This window comes from Hypanus sabinus, chromosome 26 (assembly GCF_030144855.1).
Source record: "Hypanus sabinus isolate sHypSab1 chromosome 26, sHypSab1.hap1, whole genome shotgun sequence".
NCBI lineage: Eukaryota > Metazoa > Chordata > Chondrichthyes > Myliobatiformes > Dasyatidae > Hypanus > Hypanus sabinus.
The window spans coordinates 41,710,271-41,727,275 of record NC_082731.1 but is presented as its reverse complement, the minus strand read 5'-3'; the positions used below and the strand labels follow the sequence as shown (position 1 = coordinate 41,727,275).

At 47.1% G+C, this 17,005-nt stretch overlaps 1 protein-coding gene across 1 annotated transcript in view; it reads right to left on the bottom strand.

Moving 5' to 3' along the window:
* Positions 1 to 17,005, bottom strand: part of LOC132381483 (RNA-binding protein Nova-1-like) — a 465,660-nt gene that overhangs the window by 165,375 nt on the left and 283,280 nt on the right. Inside the window, exon 2 of the mRNA XM_059950927.1 lies at positions 3,775 to 3,918. Within this exon, the coding sequence (XP_059806910.1) occupies positions 3,775 to 3,918 (144 nt within the window). The remainder of the gene's footprint in view (positions 1 to 3,774; positions 3,919 to 17,005) is intronic.

Genomic DNA, 17,005 nt, shown 5'->3' with positions numbered 1-17,005 from the left:
CTCTCAACCCCATTCAGAACCGGGATTCTGATTCTGCCGCCTTCCCCCTATTACCTCTGACCTTTGCCGATCGAGAAGCTGCTAGCCTCCGCTTTAAACACGCCCAACGACTCGGCCTCGACGGCTATCTGTGGCATTGCATTTGTAGTGGTTAGCACAAGGCTGTAACAGCTGGGGGCTCTCTGGGAACTCAATTCCGGCACCGTTCCATAAGGAGCCTCCGTACATCCTCCGTGTGGAATGCGTGAGTTTCCTCCCACAGTCCAAGGAGGAACTGGGAAGGTTAATTGGTACACTGTCCCGTGATTGGGTTAGGCTTGATTGGATTTGTTGGGGATTGCTGAGGTGGTGAGGCCCAAAGGGCTGGAAGGGCCTACGAGATATATCACTAAATAAAGTGATGTAGTAAAATGATGTAGTAATAAAGCGATGTACATCTACTAAATAAAGTAGATGTACACACTAAATAAGTGTGTAGAGTTTTTTTCGGAAGGTGATGAGAATAAGAAGGCCCTATCATACGATCAGAGTAAATGGGCAATCGCTAGGCCGAGAGGCCTGATTCCATACTATGTGACCATATGATCCCATTACTCCTATCGTATGATCAGAGCAAATGGGCGATTGCTAGGCCGAGGGGCCTAATTCAGTACTCTATCCCACATGATCTCATTACTCATCGTGGGCTCAAATCCTGTCCCAGACACTCAAACACAAAATCTAGGCCAAAACTCCCAGTGCTGTTATGAGAGAGCTGGGGCTGGGGATAATTTATCACAGAAACTGGGACTGCATTTCCCTGGAATTTAGAAGGCCACTTACAGGGAAAAAAGAAACCTAGACATTGAGGATAAAGTGGATGGATTGAAACTATTTCTGCTGCCTGAGGAGCTGAAAAACCTGTGGGGCGGTGTGTGAGAATGAAAAGATGGAACCAAATATTCAGGAAAATTACAGTTATTTGTTTCTTAATGAAATAGAGTGGTGGAGATGGTGGTGAGGTGGAGATACAGAGGAGCTGTAAGGCACTCCTTCGCAGGTCACCCTTGGGCAAGGTGTAGACCCTGGTTAGCCCCAATCAGGGTCACGTGAAGCCATGGGAGCAGGTGGTGGATGGTCGTACGAGCAGCCGGTGCAGATCACAAGACCTGGTTTTGTGACCACTGACGCCAGGCAGACATTCTCTGAAGGGTATTGACAATGGCTGGGCTCACCCGTCTTGTAAAGACACTGCCCAGAAGAAGGCAATGGCAAACCACTTCTGTAGAAAAATTACCAAGAACAATCATGGTCATGGAAAGACCATGATCACCCATGTCATACAATACAGCGCATAATGATGATGTCATACAACATGGCACATAATGACGATGATGAGGTGGAGTGGATGTGGTGAGGATGCTTTCTATGGTGGGAGAGCCTAGGGCAAGAGGGCACAGCCTCAGAATAGAAGGGTGGCCCTTTGGAACAGAGAAGAGGAGGAATTTCTTTAGCCCTGTGGCTGGTGAATCTGTGGAATCCATTGCCACAGGCACCTGTGGAGGCCAAGTCATTGGGTGCATTTAAAGCCGAGATTGAAAGGTCCTTGATTAGTCAGGGCGTCAAAGGTTACAATGAGGTTGAGAGGGATACCAAATCAGCCATGATGGAGTGGTGGAGCAGACTCGATGGGCTGAATGGCCTAATTCTGCTCATTTGCCTTATGGTCTTACATATAGGGTTGCGGTGCATGGGGGGAGGGCTACTGCCCAGGACTGAAAGAACCTCTAGCGAGTCGTAAAATTAACCAGTTCCATCGTGGGTATAGACTCCATAGTATCCAAGACATTCTCAGTGAGCCAGTGCTTCAGAAAGGCGGCAGCCATCATTAAGGACCCCCATCACCCAGGACATGTCCTCCTCTCTCTGCTACCATCAGGGAGGAGGTACAGAAGCCTGAAGACACACACTCAGTGATTCAGGAACAGCTTCCTCCCCTCTGCCATCTGATTTCTGAATGGACATTAAACCCATGAACAATCCTTTTTTCCTCTCTTTTTGCACTGCTTATTTAAGTTAACTGTTTAATATACATTTATATGTATTTACTGTAATTGTGTTCTCTATATGATCAGGTACTTCGTTGTACTGCTGCCGCAAAGTTAACAAATTTCACAGCCTGTGCCGGCGATATTAAACCCTGATTCTCACTCTGAGTGTTCGAAGTCCCTGGACAATTGATAGTGGCCATTAATTGTTAAAATTAAATCTGAGATTGATGGATTTTCATTACCCAGAGCTACTCAGGGATATGGGAAACGAGCAAGTGTGAGCAGTCAGGTCATAAATGTACCTTGAACTCATCAAAAGGCAGAGAGAACCCACCATCTAGAACTACAGGATATAAAGAGAATGGAAACATTTTTATGTTGACGCATTCACAGTCCCCGTGCACGCTAGAGGCAATTTTCTTTATGTTGTGCCACATTGTCTGACGTGGGCAATCATGGTCTTTCCAGGCCCATGATGGTTCTTGACAAAATTTTCCACAGAAGTGGTTTGCCATTGCCTTCTTCTGGGCAGTGTCTTTACCAGACGGGCGACCCCAGCCATTGTCAATACTCTTCAGAGATTGTCTGCCTGGCGTCAGTGGTCGCATCACCAGGACTTGTGATCTGCACCGGCTGCTCGTACGACAGTCCACCACCTGCTCCCATGGTTTCACGTGACCCTGATCGGGGGGTGGGGGTTGAGCAGGCGTTACAGGGGGGACCTGCAGGCCAGTGGAGGGAAGGAGCATTACACCCCTCCTTTGGTACAGACCCAAGTCGTGCTCTGCAGAGGCGAAAACGAAGAAGTCAGGAGCGAAGTCGGGAGTCGGTGGATCGATTTGGGGGCATCGCGGTAGTACAGTACCGGCGACCCAGGTTCAATTCCCGCCACCGCCTGTAAGGAGTTTGTAAGTTCTCCCCGTGTCCTCCGGATGCTCTGGTCTCCTCCCACATGGGTGGCTGGGGTTTTGGTACTTCTGCGAATGGGGGGGGGGGGGGTCATGGTTATGTGTTGAGGGTCGTTGATTGTTATCGTGGCTGGTTTTTTTCGCTACAAGAAGTGGTGGATTTTGGGGTTTGCTTTCTTTAATTTTTCATGCCGGTTTGGGGGGGGGGGGGGGTTGAAATCTTTCTTTTTCGCCGACACCCAGGGTCTTTCTGTATTTCGTGGCTATCGGGAGAAGGCGAATACCAGAATTGTATTGCACGTGCATGCCTCAACAGGACAATGCACCTTCGAACCTCTCGGCGGGAAGGAGCAGCAACTGAATCTTCACAAGTTTCATATTTGCCCCCAGCTGGGGCTCATTCAACTGTGCCTGTGCCTCTCCGTACTCGCGTGCAGAGGAATAATCTTGAAGAGGGTGGGTGGATTGGGTACGCTCCGGTAGGCGGGACAGATGTGGAGACTGCAGACAGATGATTCGGGAGACACTGGGGAAGGATAGAGAACTGGGAATATGGGACAAAGGAGGACGGTGGGTGGTGGGAGTTGGGTAGACAATGAACAAGTCCAGTTCTTCTTAAAGCATGCAACCTTTCCACTTCAAGGCTGAAACTCCTGGACCATAATGAACCATACACCTAGTAGTCAGTGACCACAGCTTCTCCACACTCTTTATCACCTCAAGACAACAAAGCTGCCGCAGCAGGCTCTACCCGATCGGCCCTTGGCCTCAACAGATCATTTGCCACCTGAAGCAACGCCCCGGGAGGCGTGCGCACACCAGTGAGGGGCATTTACCTGGGTAGAAGTCTTTGGATTTGGAAAGCTTAATGGTGGCACCCGTCTCCTTCTGCAGCTGGACGATGGTCTGTCCGCCCTTCCCGATTATCGAGCCTGCAGCGTAACTGGGGATCAGAACCTTCAGGAAAAATTCGCCTTCTTCTGCAAAAAAAAAACAAACAGAGAGTCTCACTGTGGTGACGGGACTTACAAATTTCAACCTCACCCCGCAGGGCAGCCACTTCCTGCGGGTCCTTGCTGCGCACAGATCGTCAACCTCTTTTCCAATGTAAACCGGTTTCTTAAAAGCTGCAGCACGCACAAAATGCAGGAGGACCTCAGCAGGCCAGGCAGCATCTACCGAGGGGTAACAGATAGCCAACGCTTCTGGCTGAGACCCTCCACCAGGAATTGACTTAACTTGCCACTTGGCATAATTTACGCGTTATTATTATTTAATTATTTATGGTTTTATATTGCTATATCTCTACACTATTCTTGGTTGGTGCGACTAATGAAACCCAATTTCCCTCGGGATCAATAAAGTATGTTTGTCTGTCTGTCTGATTGTTTTGATGTCGCTTAAGTCCTGGTGAAAGGTCTCGACCCAAAACGTTGACAGTTAATTCATCCCCATGGATGTTCTCTGATCTGACAAGATCCTTCATCAGGATTGGAAAGGGAAGGGGCAGAAGCCAGAATGAGAAGGTGGGGGAAGAGGGAGGGGCAAAGGTTGGAAGGTGATGGGTCGATAGGAGGGGGAGGGGCGATAACGCAAGAAGCTGGAAGACATAAAGGGCGGAAGAAGGAATCCTCCCGGCCTGCTGAGTTCCCTCAACACGTCATTCTCCGCAACTTCCGCGATCTTCAAAGGGATCCCACTCCCACACACTCCCCTCTCCTCCTCTTCCCACAGCTGTCGCTTCCTCCACTATTCCTTGTCCACTCGTCCTTCCTGGCACTTATCCCTACAAGCGGTCAAATGGTGCACCTGCCCATTCACCTCCCACCTCGCCTCCCCGCCAAAGGTGGAGCTTCCATTTTCATTCCCATTCCGTTCTGACAAGTGGGTCCACGGCCTCCTCTTATGCCGAGATGAGGCCACCCTCAGGGTGGTGGAGCAACACCTCGTATCATGATGGGGTTGTCTCCAACCTGATCGCATGAACGTCGATTGCTCCTTTGGCGAAAAAAATGTCCCCTCTCCCTCTCCTTTTCTTCTGTTCCCCACTCTGGTCTCTGACCTCTTCTCACCTCCCCCTCCTCCTTCCCTTTCTCCTACGTTCCACTCTCCTCTCCTATCAGATTCCTTCCTCTCCAGCCGCTTGACCTTTCCCACCCGATAGGCTTCACCCATCACCTTCCAGCTAGCCTCCTTCCCTTTTCATTCTGGCACCTTCTCCCCTTCCTTTCCAGTCCTGAAGAAGGGTCTCGGCCCAAAATGTCCGCTAGCCACTCATTTCCATCGATGCTGAGTTCCTCCAGCACCTTGTGAGTGTCGCTCTGGACTTCCAGCATCGGCAGATTTTCTCCTGTTTGTAATTTGCTCCTCCAGGCAGTGCTCCAGATTCCAACTACTGCAGGCTCGTTTCTCTTGAGTACCCAGTTAATCCCACTCTCTTTCGACAGTTACCTTAAAATACCTGCTGAGTCCCTGACCATCAACTCTGTGCCTGCAACCTCAAGAAATCCCCGTACTTTCAATACTGATCTTTGACTTCAAATCCTTCCATTCACCCCTAAACCTCTTCACCCTCCTTTAATGCGGGTGGACAACACAAACAGCCAGTGAGCAGTTGACGGCCAGGTGAGAGACACAGCAGGTTGCAGAGATGTAAAGGCACGAGGCTGGGAGGTGGCATCAACTTGTTAGACCCAATAGCCTTCCCCTGTGATTAATTAAACTCAACCCAGCTAATCGTTTTTCCCAATTAAATCTCAGGTCCAAATGTTTTATACATTTACAGGGATGCCTCGAAAAGGCAGCATCCATCATTAAGAAAGCCCTCTTCTCATTGCTACCATCAGGAGGTACAGGAGCCTGAAGGCACACACTCAACGATTTCTGAATTGAACACTACCTCACCACTTAAAAAAAATAATTTATGGATTACTTAAGTCAACTATTTTACATATCTATTTATATTTTTTCCTATCATTACGCATTTTTACATGACATATGCCAGTGATATTAAACCTATCTCTGATTACGTGTGAGGCCCTTCCGGGGCCTCAATCAGCACTGGCCAGCAGGTTTAACCCTCGCCTAACCACGGGACAGTTTACAAAGACCAGTTAACCTCGGACCGTGGGAGGAAACCGGAGCACCCGAAGAAAACCCGCATGGTCACAGGTAGAAGACACAAAGGCAGCGGCGGGAATTGAACCCCGGTCGCCGGTACCGTAAACCGTCCTGCTAACCACTACACCACCGTCCATTCCGTTTTTAAAGATGCTTTTGTGAAGCAGGATTTCAAAATGAAGTTGATTTGAAAAACACAATTTATATCGTTCACTAACTTTGTTCACCCAGTTCCCTTAAGAAACTTCCCTTGCTTCCCTTGCTAAACTTGCTTCCAATATCCTTGAGGGGAAATACTGTGATTACAGTTAACTGACAGATTAACAAAAATGCACTTCATTATCTCAGTATTTGCTTGCCAAATCACCTTAGATCCTTTTCTAACCCCTGGAAATAATACCTCCTGATTATCTCCATGGAATGTCATTTTCCTTTCAAGACTCGCTCTGGTCCAAGTCTCGTAACCCTGGGACAAGTCCAACGAGTTTCCTCTTTCCAATACATTGACATCCTTCCTGCTCTGAAGGTTGGAAATGGACCCAATTCCCATGTTTTTCCACGTTCCTCCTTCCAGGAGGTGTGGCAAAGACAGCGTGCGTCGCCTATCCCTGAGACGGGAGTGGCTTGCTGTGCAAGTCAGACTCCGGAGTGACAAGTTGGCCAGATTCTCTGATCCAGGTAGGACTTCAGAACGATCTGATTGCTTCATGGTTAAATAGACAGAGCTCAGCAAGCCAGCCAGCTTCTATTAAGGCAAATAAAGAATCAATGTCAACAGAAAACTACAGCGAGAGGAGGAGCTCAGGAGGGTAAATGGAGCCTAATGGCAACTCCTTTGCTTACATCTTCAGCTCCATTTCCATCTTTAATATATCTGCTTTCCCCTTTCAGGGTTCTTTTGAAGACCCTGACCTGGAGTTACTCGCTGCCTTCAGTTCCTTGCGGGAATGGGGCCCGCTCCTGGGGTCTTACAACCGGCCGTTACCCAGCACGCTAAGGGCATGGCCTAAGGGCTCAGCACGCCTTTGGAGGGCCGAGATTTCGTTGCTCTGAAGACAGGCAGATCGAAGGTCGTTGTCCGGGCAGATCTGTGTGGCGTGGGAGCCGGAAGATCTTTCGCTGTGTGCCTGAAGATCTTTCGCTGTGTGCCTGAAGACCTGAGATCTTTCAGCAGAGAGCGCAATGGACTTTTAACATCGTAAACCAGCGAGTTGTTTGTTATGTTACGGAGACATTTCTTTCTCTCTATTAGGGAGAGAGAGAGCCTGCGGTATGTCGAATACTGGGTGAAACATGTAGACTTTGGGGTACGGCAAGTCTGTGTCTTTGCTGTTTGCTCACGTTTGAGTGCTCGCTGGCGGGTGCCGATGCTTTTCTTTGCTGGCGGGGGGTGGGTAGATTGTTGCTTGCTGCCGCTTGCACGCGGGAGGGAGGGGAGCTGGGGGGGGGCACTTTGGGGTTCTAACATTTAACTGTCATTCATTCGTGGATTTTGCACAGAGAAAGCATCTCAGGATGTGTATTGCAAATGTTTCTCTGACATTAAATGTACCTTCGAAACTGGGCCTTCGGCCCATCTAGAGCACACTGAACCATTCAGTGCAGTCAAAGTGCCGCAGGAAATCAGTGGGCCAGGCAACATCTAGTTGACGCTTTGGGCAGAAACCCTTCATCAGGACTGGAAAAAGAGATGAGAAGTCAGAATAAGAAGATGTGGGGAGGGGAGGAAGAAGTGTAAGGTGGCAGGTGATAGGTGAAACCGGGAGGGAGAGGGGTGAAGTAAAGAGCTGGGAGGTTGATTGGCGAAAGAGATAAAGGGCTGGAGAAGGGGGAGTCTGATCGGAGAGGACTAAAGGCCATGGAAGAAAGGGAAGTAGAAGGGGCACAAGAGGGAGGTGTTGGGCAGGCAAGGAGATAAGGTGAGAGAGGGAAATCGGAACGGGGAATGGTGAAGAAGAGGGGAGGGGCAATTACCAAAAGTTCAAGAAATTGATGTTCATACCATCAGGCTGGAGGCTACCCAGACACAATATAAAGTGTCGCTCCTCCAACCTGAGTGTGGCCTCATTGCGGCAGTCGAGGAGGCCGTGGACTGGGATGTCGGGATGGGAACGGGAAGCAGAGTTGAAATGGCTGTGGTGAGCTCCCACTTTTTCTGGCAGATGGTGTGTAGGTGCTGGGCGAAGCAGTCTCCCAACTTACCGATATACAGGAGGCCACACTGGGAGCACTGTATAAAGTAAATGACCCCAGCAGGCTCACAGGTGAAGTGTCGCCTCAGCTGGAAGAACCGCTAAATATGTTTTTTAAAGCTCTAGTTCCAATTTACATTCTACATTCAATGGAGAGAATCGAGCTCATGTTTCACGGTCATTCATCTAGGCCTTTTGTAACTGATGCAACATCAATAACTCTCGGAGGCGGGAGGCAAACGATAGGCTTTTATTAGCTGCAAGAGCCCACCACACAACATCCTGGAGACTGAGGGGGGAGCAGTGCCTCCAACCGCCTTTATACCGGGGTCTGTGGGAGGAGCCACAGGAGCAGTCAGCAGAGGGGCGTGTCCAGACAGGTATATGTAGTTCACCACGGTAACTTAACCACTATTCCACCCAATATAGGTCAGGAACCTTTTCCCCTCTTCCTCAGTCAGGAGGTATCTCAATATTTCCACATCTTCCTGAGGTATCGCAAGAGACTGCTCACCCAGGCGGACCTCCGTAGGGCTCAGTAGGCCTGTGTAATCAAGACAGTACATGTAGGCCGAGGCAGCCTTCTAATAACAAACCATGAACTTAAATCCCAACGATGCGAGTTTAATGAAAACCGTCGTCAGGAAGCATCTGTGGAGGATAAGTGGTCAGTCGATGTTTCGGGTTCCGACGAAGTGGGTCAACAACACCCACAAAGAGGCCGAGAAAGATCAGCCAGTCGGGCGGGATCTGTGGAGGGGAGAGAACAGTTGATGCCTTGCCCCGAGTTCCTTCTCAGTCCTGCTCCAGATTTCCGGCATCTGCGGGATCTCGTGTCTACAAAACGTCGATCGTTACTTCCTGTCAGCAGATGCTGCCCGACCCGTTGAGTTCCTCCAGCAGATTGTTTGTTGCTCATGGTTCCAGTACCCGGAGTCTCTTGAATCTTCAGCCAACAAATGCTAGATAACTTTAACAAAATGTACCTATTTTGCAGCCGAGACCACCACGAGGACCGTGCCGTTGGGGGTGGAGGCTTACGTGCCTCAGCGACCTGGAGGGCGATGTTGATTGGAGTCAGGGCTTTATAATTTTGTAGGGTCACCCATGTCAAACAGGTTGGAGGGTAGAGGGCAGGGTAAGAGTGGTCCACTGGTCCTCCAGGTTCGGGGGTTGCCCTGACTGGTCAGACAAAACTTTGACAGAAACAGCAGTAAAGAGCCCTTCGCATCTGAGTGCAACAGTATTCCCGAGTCCCTACCTGGGACTTGCACGATTGACAGCAGTGAAAACTGAGAGGAAGCTACTAATGTGATGAAGGAAGCCGGGGATGGAGGCCCCTCATTGCTGCCCTAAACACCAATGGCATAACGGGTAGGAAGTAAATTTCAGACGAGATAGACAGAATAGTGGAAAACTAACAGGCATATAGTCAGAAACAGGAAAAAAAAGCCATTCAGCCCACAAAATCGATGCTATCAGGCACCCATCTCTCTACTTCCTGTTTGTTTCTGTCCACCTTTACTCTCCCCAGGTTCTGTCACTTACCTACGCACCAGGGGCAACTTGGTGCCCTCTTTGGAATCTTGGAAGAAACTGGAGCTTCTAAGAGAAGCTCTTGCAGTTACAGAGTGAGCATGCAAACTCCACACGGACTGCACCCCAGCTCAGGATCGAACCTGGATCGCCAGCGCTGCGAGACAGAAGTTTTACCTCCTCTGCCACGGTTCCCATTAGTAATTACAGTGGATTCCGGCTCATTGGGCCCTCAGTTAGTTAGTGCACCCACTAATTTGGGCTAACTGTTAACGAACAGATACTAATTGGGGAAAATAGCCGGGATCCCCTTCGCTTATTTGGGACACTCTGCCGCTGAATCAGGACAGGGGACTGCTGTCGAGCAGATTCTAACTCGTCGCGTGCACTTGCATGGCTGTGAGACACTACACCGTGCGCAGAGCCAACTACTTTTAAATAGCATCACGCATCTGTGTTCAAAAAGCAGTGATTTTTGTCGCTGATTGCTGGTGGGAAATAAGCAGTAAGACAATTCAGGACCGTTCTGGTCGGTGCAGTTTCAAATACTCAGTTTTGGAGATGCCACAAACAGCCACTAGACATTGCGGAGTGAACAGTTTTTAAAATAGCTCTGCGCACAAAATGCTGGAGGAACTCAGTAGGCCAGGCAGCCTCAGTGGAAAAGATTAAGCATCAACTTCAAAACTCTAGTTAGGCCACACTTGGAGTACTGTGTCCAGTTCTGGTCACCTCAGTATAGGAAGGATGTGGAAGCAATGGAAAGGGTACAGAGGAGATTTACCAGGATGCTACCTGGTTTAGAGGGTATGGATTATGATCAGAGATTAAGGGAGCTAGGGCTTTACTCTTTGGAGAGAAGGAGGATGAGAGGGGACATGATAGAGGTGTACAAGATATTAAGAGGAATAGACAGAGTGGACAGCCAGTGCCTCTTCCCCAGGGCACCACTGCTTCAAGAGGACATGGCTTTAAGGTAAGGGGAGGGAAGTTCAAGGGGGATATTAGAGGAAGGTTTTTCACTCAGAGAGTGGTTGGTGCATGGAATGCACTGCCTGTGTCAGTGGTGGAGGCAGATGCACTAGTGAAGTTTAAGAGACTACTAGACAGGTATATGGAGGAATTTAAGGTGGGGGGTTATATGGGAGGCAGGGTTTGAAGGTCGGCACAATATTGTGGGCTGAAGGGCCTGTAATGTGCTGTACTATTCTATGTTCTAACATTTTGGAAGAAAATGGAGTTTCCAAGAGAAGCCCTTGTAGTTACAGAGAGAGCATGGAAACACCTCTTTTCCATAGATGCTGCCTGGCCTGTGTGTGTGTGTGTGTTAATTTGATTCCTGCATCTGCAAATCTGTCATTTTCTCTTGTTTGAGCGTTTAAAATAGTGTCAGTTGCACGTGTGCATCTGTTATGTTATCCACGTGGGCTAACATAGGCCGATTCAAAACGCAGTCATTTTTGATCTTTTTTTAACTTTATTCGGGAAGACAATGAAGGCAGTCCATTTCCTGCATGTTTCCTTCACTGATTTGGTTCATTTTCAGTCAGTCAAAAGAACACAGCAGTGATGAATTTTTCTATCAATAACTATTAGGAGCTAATACTCAGATTTACAATACCGTACTAGTATTGGTAGTATTCTAATTGTTTCTGTATTTCATTTAAATGCATAATTTCTTATTCAGTTAAATGCCATTGTTATGCTTTTTAAAAAAAAGTTACTTATATGAAACTTCAGTTAATTCGGCCAAAATGTGCTGGTCTCAATTAACCAGAATCCACCGTACAGCGATTTTCCAAAAGTCACATATTTTTCTTAAATGCATAAAAGCTTTTTCAAATTTCTATTTCAAAAGCATGTAAATCAGGTCCGTTTTACTTCAGTAATCTAGCATTTCTTTTTAAAAATGGAGAGTTAAATGAGCTTCACTTGTCAATAGAAATCTGTCATTTGAGCCAACAATCAACACAGTCTGAGGTTGTGCTTGGGGTCACCCACGTTTCCGGCCCCGACAGAGCATGCCCAGAACTTACTCGGCCTAACCTGTACGTATTCGGAACGTCGGAGGAAACCCACTCCAAGAGGGCAAACAGGGTCGAATTGAACCCTGCCCACTGTCGCCGCAGAGCATCGCACTCACCACTACGCTCCCGCCTCAATCCGCATCCCACAATGCTCTGCACCCCTTGCTCTGGCCGAAGGATGCGATCGGCCGAGTTTGTGGTGCCCGCTGTAGAAATGGGCAAGCTTGTGCACAGGACATGGAACGGTACAGCCCAGCGCACGCCCTTCGGACGATGGTGCTGCGCCGACCTTTTAAACCGCTCCACGGTTGCGGACATGCTAACGTTATTTTTGGCAGCACGGCGACAGCTGTGGGCTGGCCCCAGCACATCCTCTGCCTGTGGTGGTCATTGGTGTTTTAACGTGAACACAAAGCTGACCTTTGATCTCCAAGAGCAATCTGAACCTTATGCCTCACACAGCTTTTCATTTTTCTCCCTTCCATGTGTCTAAAATATCCCTACAGTATCTCCATCTACACAACGGGGACGTGCTCCACGCGCCCACCACACTGTCTAAATAATAAAAAGCTCTCCTCCAATCACCTTAACATTACACCCTCTGGCAGTAGTCATTTCCTCCCTGGGACAGGTCACTGATTGGCCACTCTGACGACCTACAAGTACCTGGGGGGGCAGCTGGACAACAGACTTGAGTGGAGCACCAACGCAGAGGCTGTGTACAAGAAGGGCCGGAGTTGCCCCTATTTCCTGAGGAGGCTGAGGTCCTTTGGAATACGCAGGCCTCTCCTTCACATGTTCTACCAGTCTGTTGTTGCCAGTGCAATCTTCTATGCGGTGGTGTGCTGGGGCAATGACATCAACACGGGTGCTGCCAACAGGCTCAATAAACAGATTAGAAAGGCTGGCTCTGTTACAGGAGTCAAACTGGACACACTGGAGGCTGTGGTAGAGCAAAGGACCCGACGGAAAATCCTGGCGATTCTGGACAATGTTTCTCGCCCTCTGCACGCCACCTTGCCTGCACAGAGGAACATCTTCAGTAACAGACTAAGACAACTTCACTGCTCCAAAGAGCGATATATGAGGTCATTCTTACCCTTGGCCATTAGGCTCTGTAATGAGTCAACCTATTGCTGGGGAAGTGATGCCCCCCCCCCCTCCTGTTAGACTGTTTGTGGTAACTTATTTTTATTCTCTTCTAATGTTTGTATATCTGTGCACGTAATGCTACTGTGGCACTGTAATTGCCTTTGGGATCAATAAAGCATCAATCTATCTATACACCTCTATCACGTCAACCCTCATCCTTACAGGCAGGAAGCCGGTGGGAGACCCCAGGCAAACATGTGAAAAATTGGAGGGGGGCACTCGGAGCTCCCAGAAGCAGTCAGGGGGTGGTCAGAGAGCCAGGGAGCAAGGAGTGCGTGGTGAAGGTGGCTCGACACTCCACCCATTGCAGGTGGAGTGTAACATCATCATCACGTACCGACCGTGTCTTATGACCACAATTGCTCTTTTTCTACAGAAATTTTCTATAGAAATTTTCCCACAGAAGTGGTTTGCCATCGCCTTCTTCTGGGCAGTGTCTTTACAAGACGGGTGACCCCAGTCATTATCAATACTCTTCGGAGATTGTCTGCCTGGCGTCAGTGGTCGCATCACCAGGACTTGTGATCTGCACCGGCTGCTCGTACGACCATCCACCACCTGCTCCCATGACTTCACATGACCCTGATCGGTGGCTAAGCAAGAGAAGCACCTTGCCCAAGGGTGACTACACTCTCACGGTGGGAAGGAGCTTAGGTTCTCAATATTTATTACTAATTTATTATTATATTGCTCATTTTTCTTTTTTCTGTATTCACACAACTTGTTGTCTTTTGTACGTTAGGTGTGCGTCCGTTTCTGTTGCGTGTGGTTCTGCCGTGGGTTTCTTTCCATTCGCAGTGAACGACCGCAGAAGAAATTAATCTCAGGAGAGGTGACATCGGTCAAAAATTAAAGTAAATTTATTATCGAAGTATGTACAGTACTGTGCAAATGTCTTAGGCACTTGTAGAGACAGCTCAGATTGCTACGACTTTTGCGCAGTTCTGTATTTGTCAGCGTGGAGCGAGGAGCGAGTTTGTAAATCTGGCGGGAGCAAAGGATGTTGGGAAGGGTGTGAGACTGGCGGCAGAGGAGGAGTGTCAGGGGCAGGGGTGGTAACACGGTGGCAGACACCAGAAACACCAGACAAGGGCATTTATTGATTATTACAGAACACCTCTCTGATGTTTCACTCTCCCTTTCCCTCTCCCTGCCCCCTTCCCACTCTCAGTCCACAACAGAGACCTAGATCAGAATCAGGTTTATCATCACTCACGTCAGGTTATTTGTTTTTATTTTGTAGCAGCAGTACAGTGCCATACATAAAATTACTGTGCAAAAGTCTTAAGAGATAGATAGATAATATTTTATATATGTATGTATCTAAGAAATTTGCATAGTGCTGTTTATACAGCCCTGAGATGCATACATGTACTTTTTTATTTTCAATCTTTTATTATTGATTTAAAAAATAAGGATAAATACATATCAGAGGAGAAGTTACCTCAAATACATATTTCAACAAAGAAAGAATATACACTGTCAAAATCATGAATAGTAAATATTGAGCTAATAATATAAAAAAGAACCACGGCTCCTCTTAACAATTCATAGAAAAAAAAGACTCAATTTCTACTATTGAGAAAGAAAAAAACCTCCACTAAACTAACCTAACATAATAAGGAGGACTGGGCAGTCCATTTTGAAGATATAATTACAAAAAAAAGGGAAAAATCCTTCTGGTCAAATCTGAAACTTCGCAGAGAAGAAAAAAAAATTACCTAACAAAGTAAAAACAAAAGAAAAATTACATCATACGAAAATATCGAATGAAAGGTCGCCAGGTTTGCTCAAATTTAAAAGATCTATCAAACGTCCGACTTCTAATTTTCTCCAAGTTTAAACATGACATAATGGAAGAGAGCCAGAAACAACAGTAGTTGGATTAGGATGGATGTAATGCTGAGGTGGCTACTTTAACTCACATGTTTTGGTCTTGGTCTTTGGTTAAATAACTTTTAGAGAGATGTGTTTAGAACGTTATCAAAAGTTATAGGTTTGGACCTACAACCTAATTCACTTGCAGCAATCTTTTAGATTACTCCAAAGGAAGTAGGAAATGTTTCTGCTTCCACTCAAAGTATGATAGTTTTTTCAACTTTATTGGCAAGGAGAGCTATTTTGTTGTTTTGGGATTCATATGTGCACTTTGATAATAAATTTACTTTGAACTGTTTCTGAGAGGCAGCCTCAAGATCTTTAGGGTGTTGCGGGACACGTATTGGCTGCCGCACCTTTAGCAGCGATCACACACCTGATAGAAGACTTATTTGGCTGAAAAGCGGCCCTGAGGTGGCGAAAGGGGCTCGAGAACAGCAAGCCTCTGCTTTCAGCAGCAGGAAGACCATTTCACTGTTTACAACGGTTAGCTTGCAGACAATGACAGCACTATTCAGAAAACTACAAATCAGCTTCCTGCGGAAAAAAAAAAACATAACAAGTCGCACTCATGGCTTCCTTTCACACATCGAACTGTCCAAGAATACATTCAGACTCCCTGTGCATTCCTCGCTGCGTCCAGTTGAGGTGAAGCTCAAGGGAGACCCTTGCCGAGTTCTGCCAAACCTTGTGGCCTGGGTTCATTTCCCGTTGCTGTCTGTAAAGAACTTGTATGCTCCCCTCATGACTGTGTGGGTCTCTCCAAAAGACATACGGGTCAGGGTTAGTAAATTGTGGGCATGCTATGTTGGCACTGGAAGCATGGCAACACTCACAGACTGCCCCACCACACCACCCACTGCATCCCTGCTCGTAACGCAACCGACGCACAGTATCTTTCGATGCACGTGTGACAAATTAAGCTAGTCTTTATAAGCCTCTAAGTTTTAAAAATTTGGGTGAGTAGATTATAAGGCGTTGCCTTGGCTCTTGTGACCTATTCAGGTTTTGAGCGGTGCACTGCTCCATTAGGTGGTAAACACGAGGAAATCTGCGGATGCTGGAAACTCAAGCAACACACGCAAAATGCTGGTGGAACGCAGGAGGCCAGGCAGCACCTATTGGGAGAAGCACTGAGACCCAAAACATCGGCTGCGCTCCTCCCTATAGTTACTGCCTGGCCTGCAGTATTCCACCAGCATTTTGTGTGTGTTCCATTAGGTGGTACTTCTGTTTCACAGTTACAGTTGTGTATTTAATTTATCTGTAATATTTGAGTCATATATTGTAAATATATTGTTCGATTAAGTATTATTTGTTGTTTACATAATTCATCATCAGTTTATATGTAAAAGTATGTGAATGGCATACGTTATCATGCCACCAGGCCACCTGCATGCATCTTGCAGAAGTAAAAATGAAACTAGAGTATTCCCGGCTCTGTGTATTTCTTTCAATTAGCTTTGTTTTGGAGTTATTAAACATAGCAGAGGTGATGAGGAAGTCTTAAATGAACCCAAGGTGACTGCCTATCTGTACAGGTGCTGATTCACGTTCAAACTTTCTAAAAATGCAGCACTTTTTTTTTACTTTGCGAGAGGAGAGAAATGGTCGAGAGTAAAGAAAGGGCAATAAACAGACAGTTCATAGTGAGTACCAGGTGATAATAATAACAAACTGGCTGGCTATGTGGGAAAGATAGATGTGTTCCATTGCACCAGAGATAATTGGTTGATATATTCTGAGCAAATTGAACAATATTATGAAGCAAATAGAATAGCCAATGAGAAGTGAGTACCAGTTTTGTTAGGTGTAATCAGTGGGAAGGCATACAGTTTGCTTGGAAGCTTGACTGCTCCAAGAACACTTGCCAAAATGAACCTTGCTGATACAGTGAAAGTAATACTGGAACATTTAGAACCAAAACTATTGTTAATTGCAGAATACTTTCAGTTTCATAAGCAGAATCAAAAGGAAATGGAATCTATTTCATTTAATGTGGCTGAACTGAAGAGATTGTCTGAGTATTGCCAGTTAAGTGATGGGCTTAATGATACACTGAGAGATCGTTTAGACCATAAGACAAAGGAGCAGAAGTCGGCCATTTGGCCCATTGAGTCTGCTCCACCATTTTATCATGAGCTGATCCATTCTCCCATGTA